This window comes from Petaurus breviceps, unplaced genomic scaffold (assembly GCF_028583685.1).
Source record: "Petaurus breviceps papuanus isolate PSGF00001 unplaced genomic scaffold, PetGlider_PUasm1.0 151, whole genome shotgun sequence".
In the NCBI taxonomy this organism is placed as follows: Eukaryota; Metazoa; Chordata; class Mammalia; order Diprotodontia; family Petauridae; genus Petaurus; species Petaurus breviceps.
In genome coordinates this window covers 18,227,286-18,255,189 of record NW_027185712.1, presented here as the reverse complement: position 1 = coordinate 18,255,189, position 27,904 = coordinate 18,227,286, and the positions used below count along the sequence as shown (strand labels likewise).

Below are 27,904 nucleotides of genomic sequence, written 5' to 3'. Positions count from 1 at the left end.
AGTCAGGAAGACCACAGTGAATCAAAGCAAGTCATTTAATTTCTTGGGACCCAGATGGGGGTCTAAGATGGTGAACTACAGAGCAGGTCCCAGTTTGCATTGGTGCAGGGAGTTTCCTAGCTAGGAATTCCCTTGAGCTGATGAAATCATGGACCTACACCAAAAAAGAGGTGCTGCTACCTGGAATGAGACAGGAAAAGGGTGTCTCCCATGATAGCCTTTTTAATATACTACTTTTGCTCCTAGAGGAGAAAGAAAGAAGTCTGGGATGCGCTCCATTTCCTCATCTTTAAAATAAGGGGGTTTAATTCAGTGGCCTCTGAGGGCCCTTCCAGTTCTACTCCTATGATTCTGTTTGTTGTTTCCTTGGTTAAGTCTATTATTAATAATAGTTAATAATAAAAGCTAACATTGATATAGTTAGTGCCTACTATGTGTTGGGCACTGAGCTAAATGTTATAATTATTACTTCATTTAATTCTCACAACAACCTTACAAGGTAGGTGCTAGTATTATCCCCATTTTACAGATGAGAAAAGTAAGGGTAAATGACTTGCCCAGGGTCATACAGCTAGCAAATGTCTGAGGCTGGATTTGAACTCAAGTCTTTCCTACTTTTCTGTTCCAAGGCCTCAGAGAAGAGGAGACAGCCTGGTGTCCCGGGGGTGATGCTCCCTAAGAGTTCTGACTTCTCTTTTGTTTGTTTCTTCACATCCTGGATTACCTGCCATAGCATGTTCAAGACCTCCCTACATCCTGTGAGCAGGCTAACCAAGAAAGTGGCCCTCAGGCACTTCCATCTGTGAGGATGCAACAGAATGACTTCTCTCTTTCTCTTTTCTCCAGCAAAATGGCTGACAAAGCCAAGTCTGGCAAAGCTGCCAACAAGACTCCCCCCAAGTCTCCTGGAGATCCTGCCAAGGAGAGATCAGCTAAACGGCTCTCGCTGGAATCTGAGGGTGCCAATGAGGGGGCCGCCGCCCCAGAACTCAGTGCCCTGGAGGAAGCCTTCAGGAAATTTGCAATCCACGGAGATACCAGAGCCACGGGGAAAGAGATGCATGGAAAAAACTGGTCAAAACTCTGTAAGGACTGCCAAGTAATCGATGGGAAAAATGTGACAATCACTGATGTGGACATCGTCTTCAGTAAAATCAAGTAAGTTCCTGTCCCCGTTCACTAACTCCTTTTTTGGGGTGCAAAGTAGCTTATATTGTTGTGGCCATCTCAGTCACAGACTGTAACTCATCAACCATTCCTTCCATGTGCTCATTAGTATATATGTGGATTCCCTTCTCTTTTAGGTAAATAATGGTATTCTTAGAATTCTCCTTGTAACCACCTAAGCGGAAGCAGGTACTTCATTTTGTTAAATGGTAATACCTTCTGAGAAGACTGACAGTGTTGAGATGGTTTGACTGTCTTCAGAATACTTGTTGGATGAATTTTTAAAATTATTATTGACAGGAGAAGAGAGGGGCTGGTATGTCAGGGTCAGGAGATAATGAAGGATCGTGACTCCAGAAATTCAGCTTGAGTGATGTCTGCCATGCTCTTTGTTGTTCCAGAATAGTGTGTCCTAGTATAGGAACTAGAAATAATAGGAATGTGGGGAAGAGACCTGAGAAAGGAAGGCTAGAATAATGTTTATGTAGATGCTATTGTTTGGTGTATAGGGCTAGAATTCCAGATCCCTTGCTGAGCTGTGTAATTACAAGAGAAAACAGGTCTTGAGACCCTAAATATATATATTTAAATGAGTAGAGTCTAAGCCTGTGATTTTACTGGTATGAGGAACTTCTAGGTGAGGAAACTATAAATATAGATTGGCCCCTTCTCTGCATCTTAGAGTTGCCTAGAGCATTGATAGATGAAGTAACTTACTTAGGGCTGGGATTTGAACCCAGGCCAGGTCTCTATCCTCTGTGCATCTCTTTAAATATCCTCTAAATCTTTATTATCTATCATTTATTTTATCAATCAAAAACCTTCGAAAACCAGCCTTCTAATAGTTCTTATTATGAATATTCCCTCTGTTAACAAGTACAGAGGTGAAAGCAAATCTGAACAAAAGGAATCCAGCATCAGCATGAATCGTTCTTGGTGAGGAGATTGGCCCTGGGAGCAGAACTTCATCATACTTACATGTATGGTCAAGGTCCTGTCACATTTTTTCACAAGCACTTCTCCTTGGCTCTCCTTATCTGCTAAACTTAAATAAAACAGCAGATGGATTCTTTTCAAACACCAAAGTTTATTTTTTTAAAGAAAAGTTTTATTTTCAATGCAATCCATCTTTGTGTATTTAAGAATGTTGCAGAGTTTGGGAAATTCATACTGAGTTTTGTCTCCCTAAGTGTTCCCTCTCTAATGACTTTTCTTGTTCTCTTGATAGCTTTTTTCAATTTATTTCACATTCATTCAGTCAGTATCAAGTGCCTAGTACATGTGAGAGTACATGTGAGACAAAGACTGGGGGGTAAAAGAGATAGAGGGAGGCCTAATAAAGACAAAAATGAAACCATTCTGGCCTGCCCCTGAAGCGCTTATATTTTAAAAAAAAATAATACTGTTTTTATTGATTACCTTTGTTTTTGCATCACTTTCAAAAATTTGATAACTTTAATTATATATTTAAAAGGAATAGCAAGTTGTACGTGATAAATTTGCAGTTTCATGTGCAGTTATCTTTTTTTTAATTATACTATGTTATGGAAATGCTTGTTGTATTCCATAAATTAAAAATTAAATAAATACATGGGAAAAAATATATCTCACCCCTCACTCCTTGGCACAAAGAGGGGGAGGAAAGGGAGTTCTGCAAAGTCATTTAATGCAGAATATGAGCCCTGTGAAAAAAAGGATGTTTTTATTCTTCTTTCTCTTTGAATCCTCCATTGCTGGGTAGGCTTTTAATAAATGCTCATTGATTGATTGTTCCTAACAATATCTACAACCTAAGGACCTCCTCACATTCCACTGGGAGTCAGCAGTGAGCATGTAAGACAAAGTTCATAGTGAGTCATGAAAAGCAAGTTCGCCATGGAGTTTGTGCTGATAATTGAGAGAACAAGAAGAGGCCTTGAGGATCATGTTATTCCTCAAATGATATTTCTCAAATTTTGTGCTTTTTCCCTTAGACTAGGATGAACCTAGTCACCTGGGGTGAAATCTGATGATCACCAGTACAGAGTTGTAAGGGACCTCAGGGGCCATGTGGTCTAACCCCTTCACATTTTACAGCTAAGGAAACTGAGGTCCAGAGAATTTAAGGACTTGCCCATGCTTATCCTGGTAGAAAGCATTAGGTAGGGTGTGAACCTAGGTCCTCTTAGTGTTTTTCCACTGCCTCCCTAAATCAATTAGCTCTTAGTTAACTTTGTTGCTTTTGACTAGCTGGTATTCCCTTTTAATTCAATAAATATTGGGCACCTACTAGATGCAGAATCCTATTTTCAGAAACTGGGAGATCCCAAATTTAGCTAAAGCAGACTCTTTGCCTTCATGGATCCCATTTCCTAACAATCTAGATCACAAAAAATTTATTAGTTCTGTAAATTTGTTTGTTTGTGTTTTTAATCAATCTGGAGAAGTAGGCCTGGAGCCATCAAATCCAAATCCTAAATTGCTGCTGTTATTTAGTCGTTTTCAGTCATGTCTGACTCTTTGTGGCACATTTGGAATTTCCTTGGCAGAGGTCCTGTAGTGGTTTGGCACTTCTTTCTCCAGATCATTTTACAGATGAGGAAACTAAAGCAAGCAGGGTGAAATGACTTGTCCAGGATCACACAGCTAGTAAACATCTGAGGCCAGATTTGAAGTCAGGAAGATGAGTCTTCTGACTCTAGTCCCAATACTCTACCTACTACTCCACCTAGCTCCTAAAAACTTCCTACAAAGGCATAAGAACTTCACTTAAGAACATGTCTATTAGCATGTTAAAGAAACATGAGTATGTCATGACTTTACCTGCCTATTAATTTTCCTAAGGCAATGGCAGCCCCCTTTCCCACATTTAGTGGCACAGATGCTAAAATTCCATCCTCCTTGCATATCAAAGGAAATATCAAAGAAGATAAATCTCCTCTATTTTAGGATTATATTCACTTAAGTGTGTTCTGTTCACTAATTCTCTATTTTCAAAAAACTTGGCCAGAAGTAGTCCAGTCTTTGTCTGCTTTGACTTTTTGACCTAGTATTCTTCTCATCTTCTTGGCTTTCTGCCTCCTAGATCTTTTGCTTGTATCTTGATTGAGATAAATCCATGACCTTATCATGTGGCTTCTGGACTGTTGGGTCTGAGAATATTCTAATATCTACTTGACTCTCTTCCTCTCTATGAAGGTCTCCCACTTGCGCAACAATCATTGCCACTCATGATCCATCTGATAGTCTCCTTGGGATCCAAAGGAAACTAGAATTCACTTCCCTTTGACAGATTCAATAGAAAGGATGGAGTTTTTTGTAACAATTTCAGGTCTCCTTCTCCCTTTCCACCTCCTCTTTCCCAGGCCCTGGTAACATTTGCCATCCTTCAGTGCACAACACACACTGAAAACCCATTAGAACACAGCTCATCTTGACATAGGTTTTTATAGGTTATCTTGTCCTCCAAAACCTAGCAACTCCTTGTAGTAAAGCCTTGGTAGAGCACAGGCTGTATTCATTCAGGTTATTTCTTTTTCCACTCCTTTTATGCTTTTCCCCCCAGGGGGTACATTGATACGAATCTTTTTTAATAACTAGATTTTTCTTTATGAATATCATGTGTTTTCTATAAAAACTTCATTTGAATCAGTTATCTGGGTAACTTTTAGCTGTCTGAAATCTATATAAACAAGAGAAATGAAAAGTGGAGAAATGTTGAGCTATTATAATTTGTTTCTTCCTCACTTTAAGTCCAGGTTCTTACATCCCAATGACTCTTTTGGAATATAATTTTCTTAAAGGAGTCCAGAGCAGTATAAAATCATAAATGTTCAGAGCTGGAAAGAACCTTACAGATAATCTAATCTGGGCTAGGCTTTGGTAAACTCTGGCTTGTGGGCCATCATTTTAATTTATTTTAAATAAAAACCATTCTTAGCTCATGGGCAATATGAAAACAAGCAGTGGGCTGGATTTAACCCATGGGCCATGGTTAGCCAGTCCTTGAGCTAGTCTAATCTCCTGATTTTACAGATAAGGCCCTTGAGGCCCAGGTTTGTGAGGTGATTTAAACCAGGTAACAGAGTTAGCTATTTAGTAATAGACCCAGGACTAGACCTGAGGTCTCTTGACTCCAAAGGCATTGCTTTTTTAATTATATACCATTAGTATATACTATATATATAATATATATAATATACTAGTATATTAGTATATACCACATATCACATTAGTCATTGTTAGCCATTTTTAGGTGGCATTTTGTAAACCTCAAAGTATCAAAGTTTATATACATATATGCCTCTAATTTGGTGTATGTGTGTGGATCCATTTGTATGAAGGTTTAAGTCTATATGTGAGTGCGATAGATATATATTTGGGCTGGACTTTGGAACATGCGTATGTTGATTATGGACAAGGTAGAGAGGGTTTACAAAGCTAGCGAAGCATTTAAGCAAGGACAAGATGTGGGAGAGTCAAAGGTATAGTTTAGGACAATAAATAATATAATTTGGTAAGAACAATGGGTCTATTTAGGGCAGAAGTTCTTAACCTGAGGTCCATGAGCTTGTTTTTCATGTGTATGTATACACACATATACATAGTCACACAATGTAATACATCATGCACACACATAAGAAACATCACATGCATGTATTATACATATACAGATGCATGCACAGTATATGCACATGCATGTACACATGTGTGCATAACATGCATGCACACACATACACGTCTATAAACATGTGCAAACATATACAATTAAGACACATCATATACACTTAAGACATATCATATACACACACAGATGCACATGCATATATAACTGTATTTCATTATAATTGGTTTCCTTTTTAACCCTATGAATTTTATTTTATACATTTGCAAACATTAGTCAGGGAGGTGTCCATAGCTTTCACCAGATTGTCTGAAATATCTAGCACAAAAAAAAGTTAAGGAGCCCTGATTTTAGTGAATAATGGAAGAAAGAAGGGAAGCCACCTGAGGGCAGGAATGATTTCATTTTTGTCTTCGTAGAAGTAGCCTAGGGGATATAGCAGGAAGAGTGTTAGACTTCATGTGGGGAGAGATGTGGGTTCAAGTCCTACTGGTCCCTCCCCCCCTTACCAAAGTATAACTTGGTAACAAAGTCACCTAAGTCACTTAGGCAAGGGGTTCTCCACTTTTTTGTTGTTGTTCCCACCACATCATTTGCTGTGAAGGACTGAGGCATCACCTTGGTAACATTAGTCAAACTCCTTAGAAGAGGAGGCACATTCTTCATATTCTAAAAGTCCTTTTTTTGGTGGGTGGGGGGTACTTCTCAACACTAAATCTGTGTTTCTCCCTAGGTGACTGTGCAGTGTTACTTCCTATCGGTTTAAAAGTAAATCAGGAGGAAAAAAGAAACCAAACAGATTTGCATGGTTGCAGGGCAGGACATCTCTTTTAGTAAAAGTATTCTTGGGTATGACTTTAGGTTAATTACTACAATAACTTCCAACTTGGTCAGCCAAACTTGGGAAAACTGGAACTCTTGTGGACTGACATCTCACATAGTCATCCTTCACAGACGAAACCAGTATGAGCCCATAGTCAGCAGTGTCATGCCTTTGTCATGTATGTACACTGCTTCCCTGCTGTACAATGTGGGCATGGTCACTGCTTCTCCCAAACTAAGGGAGGGAAACTAGGTCAGCTATATTTAACTTGTGAAGTTTGGGGAGGAAGCAAATATATTCCAAACATCCTCATCCTCCAAAGGGATGTCAATAGAAGCTACATGCCCACCACGTGCAAGATACTGTGTTTCTTGGCCATTTGTGCTAAATGTGGAGAGCCTGGAAGTCTAATGTTTTACCATGATTTGAGTCCCTTTAAAAGGCATGCTTAGGAATGAACAGAGTCTAGAGAGTCACAGGTACCTTCCAACTCTATGATCTATAAAATGGGGGCAGGAGGATAGACTAAGTAGCTTCTCAGGTTCCTCCTGTCTGTAATATCTATGATCCTCTCTCTAAAACTCCTTAAGGCTCACCCCTGATGGTAGAATATTAATTCACTTTAGCCATTTGGATTGAAGATAAAATGATAGGCTAAGTACCCAGAAAACAGAACGGTTCTAGTTCGAATTCTAGTCCCCAAAGCCTGGTTCAATTCAGGATGGGTTATTTGAACTCTATGTGTCTTAGCAACCTGATATGTCAAAGAGGATGATGCTTAGCTGTTTATGACTGTAACCATGAGCTTTTCAAATGGTCTGTGAGCATCTATTCAGAGATGCTGTGAAGGACTGCTATGGATAGGGTTTAAATTATAGGAGCTGCAAAAGAGTAAAATCAGAAACTAGCACTTCTGTCAAGTTCTGGGGTTTGCAAAGAGCTTTGCAAATATTTCATTTGATCCTCACAACAACCCTGGGACGTGGGTGCTTTTCTTATCCCTATTTTACCGAGGGGGGAATTGAGGCAGACAGCTTTGCTATGACTTGTACACAATAGAAAACTATTAAGTGTCTCAGGCTGGATTTGAACTTGGGTCTTCCTGATTCTAGGCCCAGCACTATAGTCCCTGGGACACCTGGTTGCAGTTGTAGTTGTACTACAGCTATTCTTTAAGCACCTTCAATTCTGTTCCCCAACGAGGGAATGGAGTAGATAGAATGCTGGACTTGGAGGTGAGGAAGGCCAGAGATCAAATCTAGCCTCAGGTCCTTACTATCTGTATGTCCCTGGGCAAGTCTCTTAATTGTTGTCTGCCTCAGTTTCCCCATCTGTAAAATGGAGATGATAATAGCACCCACGTTCCAGGGTTTTTGTGAGGATCAAAGGAGATCGTATCTGGAAAGTGCTTTGCAAACTAAGCACGATATAAATGCTAACTATTATTTTGAGATCAGACCAGCTCTGGGACATCCTCCCACTTTCCCCTGCTCTTCATCATCCCTCTTTTTCTTTTCCTTCCTCTTCTACATTCCTCTTTCCAGCCTTATCTCTTCTTTATCTTTCTGATCCTTTTCTTCTTCACCAAAGCAGTGCAGGGAGGGGGGCTGTGAATGAGTGTGTGTGTGTGTGTGTGTGTGTGTGTGTGTGTGTGTGTGCTGATAAATGGGAATCATCTCAGTTCCTCTTTTTAGACCCCACCAGTTTTGCTTAGTTGTGCTCCCTACAATGTGGTTCTCACAGAGGCAGGACCTGTCTCTGAGCAGCTCACTGGAACAAGCAGAGGCAAAGATCACTTTTAAGTAATAGAAGCACCCCCTGCCTTGCCCTCTCCTCTCCTCTCCTCTCCTCTCCTCTCCTCTCCTCTCTCTGTCTCTATCTCTCTCTGTGTCTGTTTCTCTTTGTGTGTGTTTTTGTCTCTCTGTTTCTGTCTCCCTTTCTTTCTGTGTCTTTCTGTTTTTCTCTGTCTCTGTTGCTCTCTCTGTGTCTTTGACTCTGTCTTTGTCTCTCTATCTTCCTCTTTCTCTGTTTTTGTCTTTGTCTCTCTCTCCTTGTCTCTTTGTATTTCCCTCTCTTTTTCTGTCTCTGTGTCTCACTCTGTTTCTCTCTGTCTCATTCTCTTCCTCTGTCTTTGTCTCTGTCTCTCTGTGTGTCTCTGTCTTTCTCTGTCACTGTCTCTTTCTATCTCTGTCTGTTTTTCTCTCTCTGTCTCTCTCTGTCTTTCTCTCTCTGTCTCTGTCTCTCTGAGCATGGTGGAAACACAGAATTCAATGGGGAAAATCTAAATAGCAAGGGAATGTCCTTTGGTCATCCAGTACAGCACTGAAGTTGGACTTTGTCAGATCTGGGATATGTGTGTGTGTGTATGTGTTTACACATTTTGAAGAACCAAATATCCAAGAACGATTGTGTTCAATCTCTGTTTGACTAGCATTCCCACATGTTGCTTTGGGAACATAAATTTCTTGGTTTATTGGGGTCAGCAACTGCTCAGGGGAATTTGATACAGAAGATATGCCCTACACATGCTCCACTTGTTGGATACAGTTAATGTGGTAATAATAATAGCCCTGATAAAAATACCTTTGCTCTTATTTTAGGAGCATAAGTATGGAACACTACAAGGAAATTGTCTTAAGTACTGCCATAAAATTGCTAATTCTCTGACATTACTTGATAGAAAAAAAAATCAAAATATTTCTGTTTATCCTGGCAGGTTACTATGGTTCCAGGCAGGCCTGGGTGACGTCATGTTTTGGATCTCTGTGAGCCTTTATTTAGGTAGTTGTCTCCATAGCAACATTTGTTTGTTTTGATGTAACTATGTGTTAAATTTTAAACAAATTTTTGTGGTCATATACTAGATTTTTATTGAAGACTACTGTTAAACTAGATAAATGCCACTCTTAACCCTCCTCCCCACAAGGAATTAGCAACATTTGGAAGGAGTCAAGTAAGATCAATCAAAATTTAACATTCTGAAATACCAGCAATTGACGTTCCTTTAGTTGTTATCTGCATCATCTTTGAATTACTTCTGAAATGCAAAATGCAAAAAAAAAATCACCTTATTGTGTGGTGTGTGTGTGGGGGGGGTGTGCACGCGCGCGTGTGTATTCTAGGGAAGTTGCTTCTTCTTCCTGAGGATTTTTCCTACACAGGTACCACTTCACTTATTTTTTGCCCCATAGGATCATAGTTCTGTTCTGGAGCTAGAGAGGCCAAAACACTGTATCTAAAGTGTTTTATAAATCTTAGCAGATCTTCATGAGAGATTTATTTTCTTGTTCCTCACACAACCAGTCTGTGGGAAGTGGGTCACTGACCATTTCCCACTTGGTATTAGGGAGGCCAATATTTCAGAGGTGGTGAGAGTAAAGTTGTGTGGTTTATGTGGTAAAGGTCAGGGAGGGAGTAAATAATGAAATCTAAGATTCATTGAATTAAGCCCTTCTGGGACTCAGACCTTGATGGGAAATTGAATACATCCCTATTCTGTACTTACTACCGGGGTGAAGCAAGTCACTATACTTTTCTGGTCCTCAGTTTCTCTCTCTGTCAAGTGAGGAAGATAGGCTAGTTGATCATTAAGGTCCCCTCTGGCTCTAAAGCTGTAAGTCTATGACAGGGCCCTGTTCTCCCTTTCACTTCTTTTAAAGTGCTTCTCTAGTGCTACCAATTTAAATCCCTAAATGGCTCTCCTCAGGTCAATGCAGAGCTAGATAGGCCTTCTCCTCCCCAGATGTCTGCTGCCCACAATTGGGAGACTCGAAAACTGAACCAGATGTGTTCTGCAACCACAGCTGCTTGATTGTGATTCCCTGGCAAGGCTAAGGCTGGCTGCGCTTCTCCCCATTAGCCACCCGAACACAGCAGCAGTTGTTTTCTGCCTATCTGGGGTAAATGCTAGGGATTGTTTACTTCAGACACCTGGGGGAGAGAAGGCACTTGGAAATGTGTACTCTTTCATAACAAAAGAAATTTGTCGTACATGGGCTGTCACCACAGAAGCTTCCAACTTGGTCAGCTAAACTCGGGTGTTTTTGTAAGGGAAATTTAAAAAATAAAACAACTATGTTGTGTTATGCAGGGAGATTTCTACACATCAGCTCCCACAGGTAAATTAATAGACGAATGGGGATGCAAAAATTGAATATGATTTCTTGACTGCCATATCTTGACTTTCTTTCAAAATTAGTCATGACTAATCTTTTGAGTGCTGCCTATTTTCATGTTATTCACAGCAGTCTTGTTGACCACAGGAAATGAATAGTAATTGGATTTAAAACATAGTACCAAAATTGTGCTGAGTAATTCTTGACTTTGAGAAATAACTGCCGCTAGACGGCTAACACAGAGGAAGTATAACCCCAGACTTCTAGAACCTCAGAGAGGAGCCAGTCCTACTCTCTCATATTACAGAGGAGAAGACTGAGACCTAGAGTGTTTGGATGTTGAATATTGTTGAATAATCAAGAAGATTATTCCTGACAGTCCCTGGCCAAAAAGCAAATACATTGCCACAAGAATAATTTCTTTTTTTTTTTTTAAGCAATTGGGGTTAAGTAACTCGTTCGAGGTTACATAGCCAGTTATTTCTGGGTGTGGTGCTGAGTATCTGAGCCCAGATTTGATCCAGGTCATCCCAACACTGGAGCCGGTGCTCTTACTCGCTGAGCCACCTGGCCGCCCCTAAGCATTGGGGTTAAGTAACTTGCTCAAGGTTATACGGCCAGGTGTTTCTAGGTGGGTGCTAAGTGTCTGAGCCCGGGATTCTATCTCCAGGTCATCCCAACACTGGAGCCTGTGCTCTTACTCATTGTGCTACCTGGCTGCCCCACAAGAATAATTTCTTTAAAAGACGTTAAACATTTCTGGTCCTCGTGAAATTATGAAAGTGAAAGGGAGGCCAGGCTTTGCCAGCCTTGGATAGAATAAAAGCTGGATGAAGAAAGGATAAGAAGATTTAGTCTAATTAGACTAGATAAACCTGTGGAATGTCATGGAAGACTATTCCTGGATGGGAAGTGGGGAACTCATATTTACTAGCTTTGAGGATCCAATCAAAGAAGGCTGGTAACGTAGAAAGAGCACTGGATTTGTAGTGAGACAACCTGGTTAACCAGTCAAATTCTGCTGTTTGCTCACTTTATAACTTTGGGCAAGCCATTTCACCTGTGGACTTCAGTTTCCTCCCCTGTAACATGAAGGCAATTTTGGATTGAGCTCTGGACTCAGTGGATTGAGTGCTGGGCCTGGAGTTAGGAAGACCCGAGTTCAGATCAGTCCTCAAACACTTGCTAGCTATGTGACCCTGGACAAGTCACTTAGCCCTGTTTGCCTCTGTCTCCTCAACTATAAGATGATCTGGAGAAGGAAATGGCAAATTACTCCAGTATCTTTACTAAGAAACCCCCAGATAGGGTAAAAAAAGAGCTGGTACATCTGGACAACAACAAAATGAAGAGATTGGACTAGTTTGGGAGTTTTTAACCTTGTATCAATGAACTTTACCAAAAATATTTTGATAACCATTTGAATGCAATGGGTTTCCTTTCTAATCCTATGTATTTTGTTTTATGCATTTAAAAACATTATCCTGGCACTGGACTGGAATCTGAGGAGTCCATTAACTTTTCCAGACTGCTGCCAGAGAGGTTCAGTGCACAAAAAAGATGCCTGGACTAAGCCATCTCCAAGGTCTCCAGGTCTACTCTCAGTGCTAGGAGGGTGCTCGATTAAGTGGGTGGGCTTTGCAGGACCCAGCCTCCCTGCATCATAAGGTTATTGTGAAGATAAAAAGAAGATCCAGATGAAAAATCACCTTAAAGTGTTACACAAATGTGAGACCATCTAATGGTGTCTTTCTTCTTTCTTGGTTGAGGGAGAGAGAGCCCTGAATACTGCAGCTAACCAGTCTGCACCCTCTCAGCCAATGGGCATTGATAGTTCACAGTTAACCTGCCTTGAAGGCTTTAAAACAAACAAACATGACCAGTTCCTCTGGAATACTTCAATAAGGAAAACTTCCATGCACATTTTTAGTCACTGTCAGTATAGCTTCCCCTCCCAATAAAGTACAAAACATTTGTTTCTAGGAAACAAATGTCTTTCCACAAATGTCTCATGAATCCTCATGACAGGAGGAAGGTCTGGCCGCTGCCTAGCTACACAGTGACTGGGAAACCTTCTGCACATGCTCCTCCTTCCTGCCTCCTCCTCCCCCCTAGATCTGGTTCTGAGGTCCAGCCCCATTCCCACCCCTGTCCTGGACTCCAGCACCTTGGTCTTGCCCAGGCGCTGCATTGAATGAGCAGTGCCTGGCAATTTTATGCTGCACACAGGCCCACTTTCCTCTCAGCCTCTCTGTCCTCCCCACATCCTCTTCACCACCGCCATCCACTTCACTTGAATGGATCTGTTTGGAGCCTGCCACATGACCCAAATCTTACAAACATTCCTTAGGCACCAGTTATATGCAGTCACTGTGCTGGGATCTGGGGTTACAAAAATAAAAAATATGACACAGTCCTGATCCTTAACTTAAATTCTTTTGGGAAGCTGGTACCCAGCAGCATGCTACTTATGCAGCTTACTACCTTTGTATTTTTGTCACAAAAAGGAGGGCCTTTTGTGGATGCTGAGGGCATAGAGGGAAAAATAAGGCAGTATCTCTTTATTTACCTCTATAATTTAATATTTTCTAGTCATTCTGTCCAACTTTAAATGCCCTAGTAAATGAATGTTCAAATGACTGAACAACAACAAAATAAATATTCACAGGGCTGTATTGGAATTTCACTGTGCCTTCTAGCTCATTTTTTTCCCCATTAGACTAGCCTGCTTCTCAGTTCAGTTTCTATTTGTTATATTAATTTCCAAGGCCTTCAGATGCTCCTCTTAGTTTAATTTGTTCCTGACTAAGGAAAGGTTACCCTTTTCCACTGTGTGACTCTTAAAAGATTTTTCTCTCCAGTTCTTTCATATCTTATTTCAAAGAGAGTATGTGGGCAGGACTGGACAAAACTTAGGGCAGTGATGAATTCCAAACTCTTCTACGGAATGCCAGGATTCCAGAGACAAGTCTCCAAGACTTCCTTGAAGGAAAGTGGTGGCCTGGTCCATCACCTTTAAGCACCACCCTACCCCAACCACAGCTCCAGGGTAGGAAAAACAAGTCAGAAGGGTTTTTAGAAACTTGAAAGTTCTGCTTTAAACTAATTTTAGTCTAGTATAGTTCATCGACTTTTCATCTATGTCATTCACTCTGAAAATGTCAGTTTTCTTTGTGGTTGTCACCCCCACTAAGTTACTTGTTGGGAGTTCTGCAATGCCAGCTTTCTCTTTCAGTAGTAGAATAGATTTTTTTTTTGAGGGGCAAGGCAGGGCAGTTGAGATTAAGTGACTTGCCCAAGGTCACACAGCTCGTAAGTGTTGTCTGAGGTTGGATTTGAACTCAGGTCCTCCTGACTCCAGGGCCACTGCTCTATTCACAGTGCCACCTAGCCATGCCTAGTATAGATCTTAAGGAATAGAAAGATAGAAGAAGGAAAGGAAGACCCTCATAGATGGAACGACGCTCAAGGGGAGACCAAGTCATTGTAACAGTAGGGCAATTTATCCTTTCTACCACTAGCCAGTCTCCTCAGGATTGCCATCTGAGTCCCCATGAAGGTCCTAACCCAGTTTCACAACCAGTGATCTAATGCTGTGATTCTCAAAGCATCGTCCTATCTACTCCTGCCCAAATCCTCTTTTTTTTTTAAATGTGAAGCTCCCCTCCAAGTGGGTCTCAGATTTGGGTTATTATTATTATTTATACCATGACAATGTAGCTTTACTCTAACTTGACTTCATAATTTACCTATGGAAGCCCTCGTTAGTGTTCATCTAAAGCAGTCCCAATTTTTCCAAATGTTCTAAAGTGTTTGTGGGGATGGTACTGTTGTTATTATTATGCTAATGACCAGACAGACAGTCAGCAACATTCTTATTTAAGATGTCTTATTTTATGGATTATTTGTTAGGATTTTTTGAAAGATATATACTGATTTTATATGAACCTAAAAACCTAAACTTTATAAAAGTGAACCTAAAGATCACTGTTCTTATATGTTATATTAATGTACAAGTTCTGTGGATTCCAGTACCTGTACTACTCCCTTTATGCCCACTTTATGGCTAAAGTCTATGTACAATGTGTTCCTTTTCTAGTCATTAGTTTCAGATTGTGGGAAAAAATAGTCCTGGTGTGATCTAGGTTGAGGTGGTTGGACTTTATAGAACCCACCCCTGGAGGTGGGTGTGTTAATCTATGATGCCCTCTAGTGGCAAACCCATAGCAGTGGTAGAAGTTGTATATTTCTACTGTGATGCAAATGAGATTGCTGGCTATTCATTCCCTGAAGATCCCTGGACAGAAGCCAAGTTTAAGTTATTACAAATTGGAAGCTCCAAGTCAATGCTCCTTTATTTTTTACCCTGTTTCCATGTCTGGGGTCCTTCTCACCCAAAGTTATTTTGGTTAGTCTTTTATCCCCATTGATTTTTATTTATATATGTATATTTTAATGTAAATCTATCTATATATCTATAATATGTGTATATACATATATGCACATATATAATATACACACATACATATACGTTATATATGTATATATGATTATATATAGTTCCTGTGTTCAGTGGCATTTTTATGGTAACTAACATAGGTTAGGGGGCAGCTAAGTAGCTCAGTGGATAGTGTTAGTCCTGGAGTCAGGAAGATCTGAAGTAATCTCTGATCTCAGACACTTACTGTGACCCTGGGCAAATCACTTAACATCTGTTTGTCTTAATACACTGGAGAAGGAAATGGCAAACCATTCCAATATTTTTCCAAGAAAACCCGAAGGATAGCATTGGCGTTCTGTGGTCCATGGGGTCATGAAGATTTGGACTCGATTGAATGACTGAACATAGACTAAAGAACCAGGTTTGTAAGTAAACCAATCAGAAATTGTTGTGGATTAAAGGATGTTGGTTTAGATGAATCTGTAAACCATCCCAATGGCTATATAATACTCAACAGCTTTGTTTAATTATGTGTACAAATTGCCTTCCCTGATAAAATGTATGTTGTTTGAAGGCAGGGACAGTTTTGCTTTTTTCCTTTATATCCCTGACACTTAACAGAGTGCTTTGCACACAGTAGACACTTAATAAATGCTTGTTGATTGATTGATTGATAGGTAAAAAGAGAAGCAGGACTCTTCCTATCTGCAGAGACACCTCTGATCCTCAGGCAGAAGCAGGACTGGTCCTGCCTGACTAAAATCAAGCTAAATATCTTTATCAGACAGTATAATGGCAGCAACTTAGGGATATGGAGGAGATACCGTAACCTTTTGAAGACAGGTTTTTAAATAAAGAGCAACTATTTCAAGACACCTCCTTAGTGCTATTGCCAGAGATAGCACATGGGGTTGGATGAATCCTTGGGCAGACCCAGTAGGCAGCTGGGGAAGAGGTATGAAGCTGAGGGCCCATTCAAAGTGAAGGGCATGGGATATGGTACCCTACAAAGTACTTCTATTCCTTGGTACTCCAAAATGAAATTGGGAAGATTTTGATGGGAATAACTTTTCCCCTATTTGGAATGTAAAATTTAGGGGAGGGAAGCTAGGTGGCATAGAAAATAGAGCACTGGCCCTGGAGGACCTAAGTTCAAATTCGGCCTCAGATACTTAACACTAGCCATGTGACCTTGGGCAAGTCACTTAACCCTAATTGCCCAGCCTTCCCCCCTCCAAAAATTAAAAAAATTATAATAATAATTTAGGGGGAAAATTGATCTTGGTGATCAGCATCTGACAGATATAGTTTTGGCTGATTATAGCATCAACAGATTGATTTTTGAAGATATGCAAACTTAACCTAGTCTTCTCCAACCTCAATGTGTTAGTCTCTTTCTGTGCTATAAGCCATACTGTCTATTGTCCTAACACATAAGTATTCCCCCAGTGAGTCACTTGGGCTAGTCTGGTTTCAGAAATAGGTAACAAAATGACTTGGGACATCTAGGTGGTATAGTGGATAGAGTGCGGGAGTCAGGATGTCAGGAAGACTGAGTTCAAATCCAGTCTCAGACACTAGTTGTGTGAGTCACCTTCCCTCTGACTTGATTTTTTTTTTGCTTTTTGGAGGGCAGTTGGGGTTAAGTGACTTGCCCAAAGTCACACAGCTAGTGTGTCAAGTGTCTGAGGTCAGTTTTGAACTCAGGTCCTCCTGACTCCAGGGCCAGTGCTCTATTTACTGTGCCACCAAGCCACCCCAGACTTGGTTTCTTCATATGTAAAATTAGAATAATAAAAGTACCTACTTCCCAGACTTGTGAGGATAAAATGCAGTGATATTTACAAAGTTCTTTGTAGACCATAAAGCATTCTAGAAATGCCATATCACTATCATTAATTATTATTATCATATGACTTGAGGGTGGTAGCTCAAGAAATGAGCAGATGAGCTGGGAGAATAGCCCAGGTGTTTGGGTGTGAAACTCTTGTCTTAGTTCTTAACCTCAGTACAGGTTAGAGCTTCTTGACTTGTAGAGCAAGGACCTGATTTCGATCCCTTGGAGCTCAGCCCTTGGCACCAGCTACGACTCCTTTTACAGGTATTGGCTCAGAGGCTGCTTTTGTGCAGCCCATTTCTAAGCATAAGCAAAACCCGACAGCAGTGTAGAGACTAGTTCTCTTTTTCTCAAACTTCCCAGCTGGAAGCAATACTAATAATAATAACTACTAATATTTATATAGTGCTTACTATGTGTCAGGCACTTTACAAATAGTAGGCATACCATTATATGGAAATGTTTTACAACATGATTGCACATGTATAACCTATGTTGGGTTGCTTACCATCTCAGGGAGGGGGGAGGGAAGAAAAGGAAAGAAGGAAGGAGGGATAGAATTTGAAACTCAAAAAAATTTTTTAAATGTTAAAAAATTGTTTTAACATGTAATTGTGGGGAAAATAAAATATTATATTATAAAAAATAAATAGTAGTCATAAAATGGTTTTTCTCATTAAGGGAAGAAGGGAGAACAGGGGGGAGTGATTATATAGACATAGGCCAGGAACCTTTTTTCATGGCCTGGATCCCTTTGTCAGGCTGATGAGAAGGCCATAGGACCCTTCTGAGAATAGTGTTTTTAAATGCACAAAATAAAATGAGTAGGATCACAAAGAAAGTTGAGTGCATTTGTAGCAGTTATCAAAACATTAAAAGAACAATTTCCTGGAACCCTGGTTAAGAACCCCTGAAAAAGCTTGTTAGTGGAAGGAACTTTGGTTCAGCCTCCTCATTCTACAGATGAGGGATTGAGGCCCAGCAAATTAAATGACTTGCCCAAGAGAACACCATTGTGTATAGCAGAGCCAAAACTAGAACCAAGGTCCCTTGAGTCCCATTCAAGTGCTGGCCCCACTATACCACACAATGCTTTCGTGCTTGCGCTCTCTCTTCATTCTCTCTTCTTTCCCCTTCTGTTAATTGACCCACTTTATCTGCTGAGCATTTTGTCAGACCAAATACAACTCCTTTTTCTCTTTCACTATTTTCTCTCAAAGGCTTCTAGACTGTGTGGTAGGTATTGTTTCCATGAACTGTCCCAAAAGATGCTTCTGGGATGGAAAGGAAGGTTCTCCTACCATCAGGAGCCATAAATGCATTGCAGTCTCACTGGGAAGAATTCTTGCCAGAGGATTCTCCTTGGAGTGAAACTGCTTTATAAACAAGGCCCTTTTGTAATCTTCTGTAGCTTGAATGGGTGAAGCTGGATGGACCAGCTAAGTTAAGCCATTCTAAATTATATCCTAATCCATGGCTCCTAGATTTAAGTGAACCATTTTTCTTTCTCAGGATATATTTCTTTTGTTCTCCAGGAAATGTTCATAATTACTACAAGGTACAAAAGACATTACATGATCTGACTCCTCCCATTTCTTCAGGCCCAGCTTTAGCAGTTTAGCATGTTGAGAGGTCACTTTAGCAGTTTAGCATGTTGAGAGGTCTTAGCGTAAAAGTCGTTCCAGATTCCACAGATTGTCCTTGGCTAATATGTGACTGACTCTATTGTAAGTGCCATGAGGACATTCTGTCTTCCCTTTGCCCTTGCTCAAGGAATTTGCAGCAATACTGGGGCGGCAAGTAGGCTGGAGGACATCGTATGCACATTATAAAGTATTTATCAAGCCACTTGATTCTCAGTTTCATTCTCAGGTTGCTTAGGACCCAAAATTTGGGAGTATGATTACAAGGCTGGAATGGAAAAGTTCACTTGTAAATGCTAACTCTGCAGCACATGATCTGGCCTTTGAGATTGTGAAACACATGATACAGTAGGTGAGGACTGGTCTTCCGCCAAATGAATCCCTGGTCTAACTAATTTCATCTGCAGACAGCACCATGAAGAAGGCAGCCCCCTTTCTACACATTTTCACATCTTGACTTGGATCCCAGTTGGCATGGGGTTCTACAAGCATGGGGTCCCTAAAACATCCATATTTTTCATTACCTGACCCAAGCATCCTAAAAGCCTTTATAACTGTTAAAATAATGTGGATACTTTTTGTAGTCATCACAGGCAAAGAAAATTGTCTTTACAAGTTTTGGTGACCCTTTTTTTAAATGATAGTTGAGTAAAGAAAATGGAGAAATTAGGGGCAGCTAGCTGGCGCAGTGAGTTAGAGTGCTGGCCCCAGAGTCAGGAGGACCTGAGTTCGGATCCAGCCTCAGACACTTAACACACACACACACACACACACACACACACACACACACACACACCTAGCCGTGTGACCTTGGGCAAGTTACTTAACCCCAATTGCCCTCCAAAAAAAAAAAGAAAAGGAAAGAAAAATGGAAATTAGAGAAAGGTAAATCTGATACTTCTTCATATTGGATTGAAATATGATGTTTTTAGAAAAATCTAAGATCTCTTTGGATTGTCCTTTGGGCACTGACAGATTTATAAATAGTAGATGCTTACAAAATGTTTATTAAATGACTGAATATTATGTCTTTCCCCAAGTTTTCTCTTTCTTTCAGTAAAAATGCAGAAATAGAGATGATTAATGGGACCTGCTTTTGAATCCTTCCTCTACAAGTAGCTATGAATAAGCAAATCACTTGATTTGTGATCCTCAATTTTCCCCATCAATGAAATGGGGATAATAATATTTGTACTATTACATATTTATTGAGATGAAAGTACTTTGTAAGCCATAAAGTACTATATAAAAATAAACTATAATTAGACTGAGCGGGCCTATAGGTCCGGGAAGTTATTTTTTTAAAAAAAGTTTTTTATTTAATTTTTAATTTATGCAATAAAACTAGCATTTCTATTAGATAGTATAATACAAAAAGATGATTGTATATGAAACTGCAAATCTATTATGTACAACTTGCTATTCCTTTTAAATATATAATAAAGTTATCACATAAATTTCTTTTTTTTTCTTTCCTTGCCCCAAGTTATTGTAAATAAGAATTATGGGCATACTCCACAGACATAATGAAACCCTGGGAAAGTAACATGGGTGTAATGAAAACAAAAATATCTTAAAACAATTTATTTAAATAAATCATTTTACCTCTCTGGGCCTCAGTTTCCTTGTATGTAAAACAAGAGGCTTAGACTACATGAATTCAAATTTCCAATCTATAATGCCCTGAGTCTATGACTCTTAACCAAATCTATGCCTTTTTCATTAGTATTTGAATTTTGTACTGGTTCTAATGACATAGAAACAGAATAGGCACTTGATAAATAGTTGTTGAAATTCACAGAAATCTGTGGGAATTTATTTGTGTATCTAGGTGGTGTAGTAGATAGAGTTTATTGTCATCAGTGATCTGAGTTCATATCCTGCTTCAAACACTTACCAGGTAAGTAACCCTGGGAAAGTCATTTAACTTTCCTTAGACTGTTTCTTCATCTATAAAATGAAAATAATAATAGCATATACCTCACAGTGTTGTTGTGAGAATCAAATGAGATAATATTTGTAAAGTATTTTGCAAAGCTTAAAGGATTATACAATTGTTATTATTATTGTTAATATTATTATTAGAGTGTCTCATGAAGTTTAAACTTCACTCAGCACTCACATTGCACACCTCATAGAAATACATTCATTTCTATGTTTCCTATACTAGGAATGGAGATATCATTGCTGTCTCAGTCAATCAATAGGTATTTGCTAGGTACCTACTCTGTGCCGAGTACTGTGTTAAATGCTGGTGATACCAAGACACCCTTGATTAATATCGGCAAGTATTTCTTTGATGTAGAAATTAGGCTATTTGCCAAGATGCAAAACTATTCTTGGATCGGGTTTGTACATGTAGGTTTAATTTGGGGATGTTGAATGATGATGCCATAAAGAAAGATACATTTTGGGATCAGTCTGACCTCCATGAAAGAACTTCTTTTCCAGGTCAATATAAAGGAATATCTATCCCTTGGATCAATATAATGAACTCTCTGGAAAAGCAGAGAAAGTAGATCATAGCTTTTCACACTGCAAATCTGTTACTAAGTGATTGATTTCCTGTGGGTTCCTTGGGAATTTTTCCATGCAAATGTGATATTCATTATGCTATTTTAGATGATATTTACATATGAGTTCTCAAAAACAGGCATTGTTAATCAGTTTTTAGGAGTTTCCTTTGGAGGCAAAGAAATTGTACAATAGTCATGCGCTATGATGATTCAGGTTTCAATCTGGGCAAAAACTTTTGTGGACTATTCCAAACAAAAAGCATGGCAACATTACTGCTAACAAGGACTTAGTGTTAGAGGAAACTCAACAATTGTTTCATTTATTCAAACCTATCAGGTGAGTATCTTACTATCCAGACTAGACTTCTGATTTAATTTATGGGGGGGGGAGGGGCGGGAAACTTCATTCATATATTTCTGGAGTTTCTTCTTACTCTTTTGTTCCATCTATGCCCCTACTGCTCCTACTCCTCAGTAAATGCTATCAACACTTTTCTATTTTAAAAAATCCTAACTAATTTAAGAATATGGTAAGGTGCAAAGGTTTCTCCCTTTGGAACCATGGGATGATTTTCAGAATTTGGTTTGCTATTTTGTGTGTATTGAGAACCAACATAACATATAGGCATTAGAGTTAAACACAACTGCCCATCAAGTCAAGTTGGGAACCTGGAGACAGAATGTTATGAAATCACTTCAGTGAGTAATCAGCAAGCAAATTCACTAGAGATTTTTTTTTTGGGGGGGTGCCTTCTTAGGTAGGCTAGGAAATGTTTTCTAGAAGTAGTGAGTCTTGGAAAATTTGAAGAGACGGAACAAATCAGAATAAAATTAGTGTAGCATTCTAGGAAAAAATGATGTGAAGTCCTAATGCAAGAAGGAATAGCCATACTCTTTTCACTGATTATTCAAAGAGATCAAGTCAGAAATTGTTGAAAATTTTATGTTGGGCAGTGCCCAATTAATGGTTTGTACATCAAAGCTACAGAAACTGAATGAGCAAACTGTAAATGGAAAACAAATGAGGCTGTGTAGATTTTGAGACTAAATAATGTACCACATGTAGGAGAAAGATTGCATTATTCTAATATTACAATGATTTTGGCAATAAAGAATAATCACAGTGCTATGACATTTTCTGTTGATTCAAGATGAGAAATGAATTTTCCAAATACAACATGCTCATTGTTTCTATTTAACTATATTTAATCTCCTGGATCACAGGTACCATAATAAATGATAGGCACATCATGAATAAATCAAAACCTTCCTCCAAATAACATTTAAGAGTAGCAGTTATTTCAAATAAGAAATGCAGTCACTATTTATCCAACCACTCTTCATCTAACCAATTCTTAGAGCTAGAGGGCAAAAGAAGTGTAATGTGTTTTTATAGTGAGAAATGCACTGATTCACCAGAGCATCTGGTGAGAAACTCAACTCCTTCTTACAAATGGACCTTAGAGTTCAGTTTGTTTTGGAGCTGGTATCCCCAGGTCCACCCTGGAGCAGGTCTATATGCCTGAGTGTGCCCTTGACCTAACCAAGCCTCCCTCACAGCCTTGGGCTAGTTTAAACCATATTTAGGTGTAGTTGTTTTAAGTGATATTTGGTTTTGGTTTTTAAACCAGTCATTTCTCTTTAAATTTTTACCACCACACCTACCATTGAACCCCCTCCTTTATAACAATAAAAGAGTTAAGTAAAACTAACTGACATAGTGATCCTGTCTGTTACAGTATATCCCATTCCAGAGTCCCCCACTGCCCTACTTATAAGAAAGAGGTATGTTGGGGCAACTACATGGCACAGTTAATAGAGCACCAGCCCTGGAGTCAGTAGGACCTGAGTTCAAATCTGGCTTCAGACACTTAACACAAAAACTAGCCGTGTGACCTTGGGCAAGCCACTTAACCCCAATTGCCCTACCTTTCCCCCTCCAAAAAGCAAAAAGAAAAAAAAAGGGGGTATGTTCCACCATCAGTTCTATAGGTCCAAGATTGTGGATGTTGTTTAGTTCTTTCAGTCGTGTCTGATGCTTTGTGATCCCATTTGGAGTTATAAATGCTCAGTGGTTTGACATTTCCTTTTCCAGCTTACAGATGAGGATTCTGAGGAAAATAGGCCAGCAGTAAGTCTCTTACTCCGGGTCACACAACTAGCAGGTGTTTGAAGCTGGATTTCATCTTAGGTTTTCTGAATCCAGGCCCGGTGCTCTATCCTCTGGGTCACCCAGCTGCAATCATTACAAATAATCAGAGTTCAGTTATTTTTTAGTGTTGTTTTTCTTTCCATGACTGTAGTCATTAGCTATATTGTTCTCCTGGGTCTTCATATATCAGTTCATACAAATCTTCCTATGTTATTGTAGATTCTTCATATTTAAGTCATGTCTTACAGTGTAATAACATTCCATAACATTTATATATCACACATTGTTCATCCATTACCCAGTCAATGGGAACCTACTGTGTTTCCAGTTTTTTGTTCAGATCAGATTCCTAGGAGAAAATTCCAAACTAGATAAAATTCTTCAAATCAATTGACATATGTATGAGCCTCTGGAATCATGGAGACCAGTAAAAATTTATCTTAACTTCTAAGTGTTAACAAAAGTAGTGTGTAGTTTGTGCTTTTCACTGTCCAGTCATCAACCAGTGTCTTCTGACTCCTCTGACCTCCTATTTCTATTTGTCACAGCAGATTTCCTAAGTGGACACCACACCCCCTCCCCCTTCATCCAGCTTTTCTATCATGCTGACCTGTTCTGCGATAATCCACGAACAAGGTCACTCCAGGGAATCAGAGGTTATACTTGTTGATAATACCTTTTGGAATCAGCTGCTTTCACGCAACTCCCTAAATAAAAAGGCTGTTTTTGATTACCCAATACTCTTGTGAGCTGCTGTTTGTAATTGACTGATGTGAGGCTAATTTATCTGATGTCATTTGGTGTCATCCCCAGGAGGGATTTCTTTATGGTGTTGTCCCTTTCCCTTCCTTTCTTTCTCTCGTTCTTCCCTACCAAGTTTATTTTGAGAGGGTAGATGTGGGAGTATGAAATTGATTTGCATGAAAAAAGTAGTCCAGGACACAGGTCAGGCAGCTGACCGTTAACTCCTGTGACATACTCAAGCTGGTGTATCGCAAAGGGTCAATTGTATTGTCACCCAGGAAGAGCTGAAGTAGTCCCCTTCTTTCCCTGAAGTCATCTGGTTGATGCCACTATTGCAGCCCAGATTTCTGTCAGTGGCCTTAGGTAGCCCAGGCCTGGCATGTCCCAAAATAGTCCTTCACCTGGATGTTCTCACATGACTTTATTCTAGTATGAGATAAGCATAGGTCCCAAAGTGAAATCCAAACTAACTGAAGTCATTGTTATGTGATCAGAAACTGTTCTCTCTCTCTCTCTCTCTCTCTCTCTCTCTCTCTCTCTCTCTCTCTCTCTCTCTCATTCTCTCGCTCGCTCTCTTCCTTTCTTTCTTCCATTCTTCCTTCTTTTCTCTCTCCTCCCTCTTCTCTCCCCTGCCCCCTTCTCTGTCTCTTTTTCTCTCTTTCTCTGTCTCTGTCCATCTCTCTCTTTGGTATCCCAACCTTTTGAACAAAAACATTAGTCTTCAGCTTAGGACCACAGTGTCATGGTTTGCATGCAGTTCTGGCTCTTTGGGGAGAGAAAACAGCAGCAGGTCTCTAAAGTGCCTGGGTTACTCATTGGGCTATGAGGAAAACACAAAAGTTCTAATGGACTTGAGGAGAACAAACTCACTCTTGGCTCTCTAAAAGCAGAGTTCAACCCAGGGCTCAAACTACAAATGCCTGTATATGTTTAGGGAACTGAAAGTCATTATACCTCTGAATCCATAGGTGCTGCCCACAGCAGACTTTAGGAATGAATGATAATACATTTAGTTTAGAGTCTTGAGGCCCTGGAAGTGAGGGTCAAAGGTAAGTTTTAGAAGGCCTGATAATTTTCTCCCCCTTGAAATATTAATGCTATTTTGCTATTAATCTCAGCTTTTGATGACCTACCAGGGAGACATGTCTTCAGATATATAAAAATAATGGGGAAAATGTGTTGGGGTTTCTTTTTAAATAAAGTTTCATAGAATTTTCTTTATTTAGACAAGAAGACTCAAGGATAGGTTTATTTACAGAGTTTGAAAGGTTTAATTCCATTTCTGAATCTGAATCTTGGTTTCTGATGAGGGAAACCCCTCTTGTCCCTTCACCCTCAAGTCTGGGAGTGAGTCATGCTGGGAGCCTGAAAGGACCTGGTGGTGCCTGGCACTGTGAATGGGAACCACTGTGAGCAGAAGGGGTTTGTGTGCTCTGAACTGGTGGTGTGATGCTCTCTGAGTTTCCAGGCTTTGCCCTTCAACACGTTAGCCAGGGAAAGAACATGAATAGGGAAATAGAAGTTCTATTGAATATATTCCCATTACAGCTCCAGGACTAAACAATTAAAATATCATGTTCTTGGTGCTCTTATAGTTCACTGAATCACTGTGCAGAAAGGAGGGAGAAAAAAACATCACTCCATTGCTTAGATGCTAACTAGGCATTATCATGCTTCCTACACAGCACCTTCTCACCTCCCACCTTTGAAACAGATGCCATATGTCTCCCGAGTTTGTATACCCATGACAATCCAGAGCTGAACATACGACATTATTTTGGATCATCAGTCCAGCTTCTACTCCCTCCAGAAGTGTCAACATAGGACAGATTGTGGGAGAGATGGTAGTTCTTGTTGGCAAGCTCCAAAGTTAAAACTGCCTCCCAAATCTTTCTGGTTTGCCTTAAAATACCCCATAATTTACCTAAATCCTTGGATTCATTTATATTTTTTTGCATAAAAAATACCATAATTTTCTATATAGGTCAAGATGACCTTTTTTTCCCTAAAACTACCTCTTGCCAGCTGTAAGGAGATCCCTCTCTAGTTCTGATTTTCTTTTATGTGGTAAGTCCATGCTCATCCAATCCAAACACTATAGATTTACAGCTTCTAAACTTAAACCACTCAGCTTTATTATTTCTAATTTGAAAATTCATTGGAGTCCAAAATCACTGCATGGATATTTCTCCAGCTCCATTAGTTCTGGAGGTGGGGTGACCAGAACTACCTACATAGCCACCAGGTGTTTTTGTTTTGCTTTTTTCTTTTAAACCAGAGTAAAATGTTTTTGGTTTTATTTCCATCTCCCTGATGTCTCATATCCCAAGTGAGATCTGTATGTATAGCTAACAATCTAAAGTAATGCCAAATCCCTTGACTAGATCAAAGTTAGTATTTTACGGGGTTAGTTTGGATTATTTTTTCAAAATGTATTATTTGCCCTCATTGAAGTTTCTCTGTCAATTTGCATAACCACACAAACTCTTCTTTGTTTATCTCCATTGGCATATTTCACTGACCAAAAAAGCTTAATTTTGTCTACCAAACAGTTTGGCGATTTTACTATGTTCTACCTCTTCTTGTTTATAAATAAAAATGTCCTATAAAACTGTTCCCAACTCTGATTCCTGAGAGATCCTGCTATTTCTATTTCTCTACCTAGAGATAGAGAAATTAGAAATCCCTCTAGACAGATAAATGGAAATATCGTGAACTGTTTACCCCTACTCTTTGGTTGGTTTTGTTTGTTTGTTTCAGCCAGATACCTTCAAATGGCAAAGCATTTCCCCCAAGCCCATAGTGACTTGTTTCTTCAAAAACCCTTTGGAGGTGAAAATACATAGGTTCCCTCTATTCAAGTCCTACAGAGAAGGGAAGCCAGAAGGATCAAAAGTACCTTACTAAAACATAATTACAAAGGTCAGTAAGTGCATTGAAGAAGCTGGTTTCATTATATCTGGGTCATTATATAACCCAGGATGAATGAGAATCTGGTTACTAACTAGGCAACTGAAAAGAGGCTAGATAGGGAGAACTGGGGCACATGAGGATGGCTTACACCCAATCAATCAGCTTTCTTGCTTGCTGAATTGAAACTGGTTTCCTCCACTTTCCTTATCTATTTTTATAGTCTGTTGACATTCCACCACCATTGGCTTCCAACCAAAGCCCTAATTTGCCTCTTCAAAAATAAGCCAGATTGATTTGTTTTAATTGCTCCCTTCAGAATTTGATTGTTCATTCAGAAGACGGCATCACAGACCAACTGTGCCATGTGTGGAAAATTCTCTTCCTCTTGTTCCATGTTTTCCTGTGGCTTATTTATACAGTGCACTTCCTGTAACTTGCCTTCATTTGTTTCTCTCCCCATTCCTAGATACCAGCTAATAAAAGAGAAAACTTGAATGAGTCGGATTTTGTGCTTGTTCTAGTACAGAAGAGTGCTCGTTATTTGAATGAAAATGTTAAAGGCTTCTTCAACATGAAAGGGTGGTTTGAAATTTCAAGAAAGAGAACTTTCCAACAGAGGGTTTGGCTTGGCTTTCTTTTTTAAATGATAGTTCAAGTGAACTTGGAACTTAATTTGTGTTCGAGTTATTTTCAGCATTTTTATCAGATAACAGAATATTTCAATGCAATTGAGTTTTGGCATAATTCTCATCTCAGCTTTTTAAAAAATTACCTTTTTTTTTTAAATTTTCAATATTAACTTCCATAAGACTTTGAGTTCTACATTTCTTTTTCTCTCTCCTCCCTCCTCCCCAAGATGGTGTGGAATTCATCTCAGTTTTTAGTGAAAACCACCATTTTGTAGCTGCCCCTCAGCCAGATTTCTGGGTGTGCTTATGTTTGTGACATGA

General features: G+C 39.5%; 1 protein-coding gene across 1 annotated transcript in view; it reads left to right on the top strand.

The window, feature by feature from the left end:
* Positions 1 to 27,904, top strand: part of TPPP (tubulin polymerization promoting protein) — a 134,187-nt gene that overhangs the window by 45,690 nt on the left and 60,593 nt on the right. The window contains exon 2 of the mRNA XM_069076201.1: positions 847 to 1,158. Coding sequence (XP_068932302.1) covers positions 851 to 1,158 — 308 coding nt within the window. The 5' untranslated portion in view covers positions 847 to 850. The remainder of the gene's footprint in view (positions 1 to 846; positions 1,159 to 27,904) is intronic.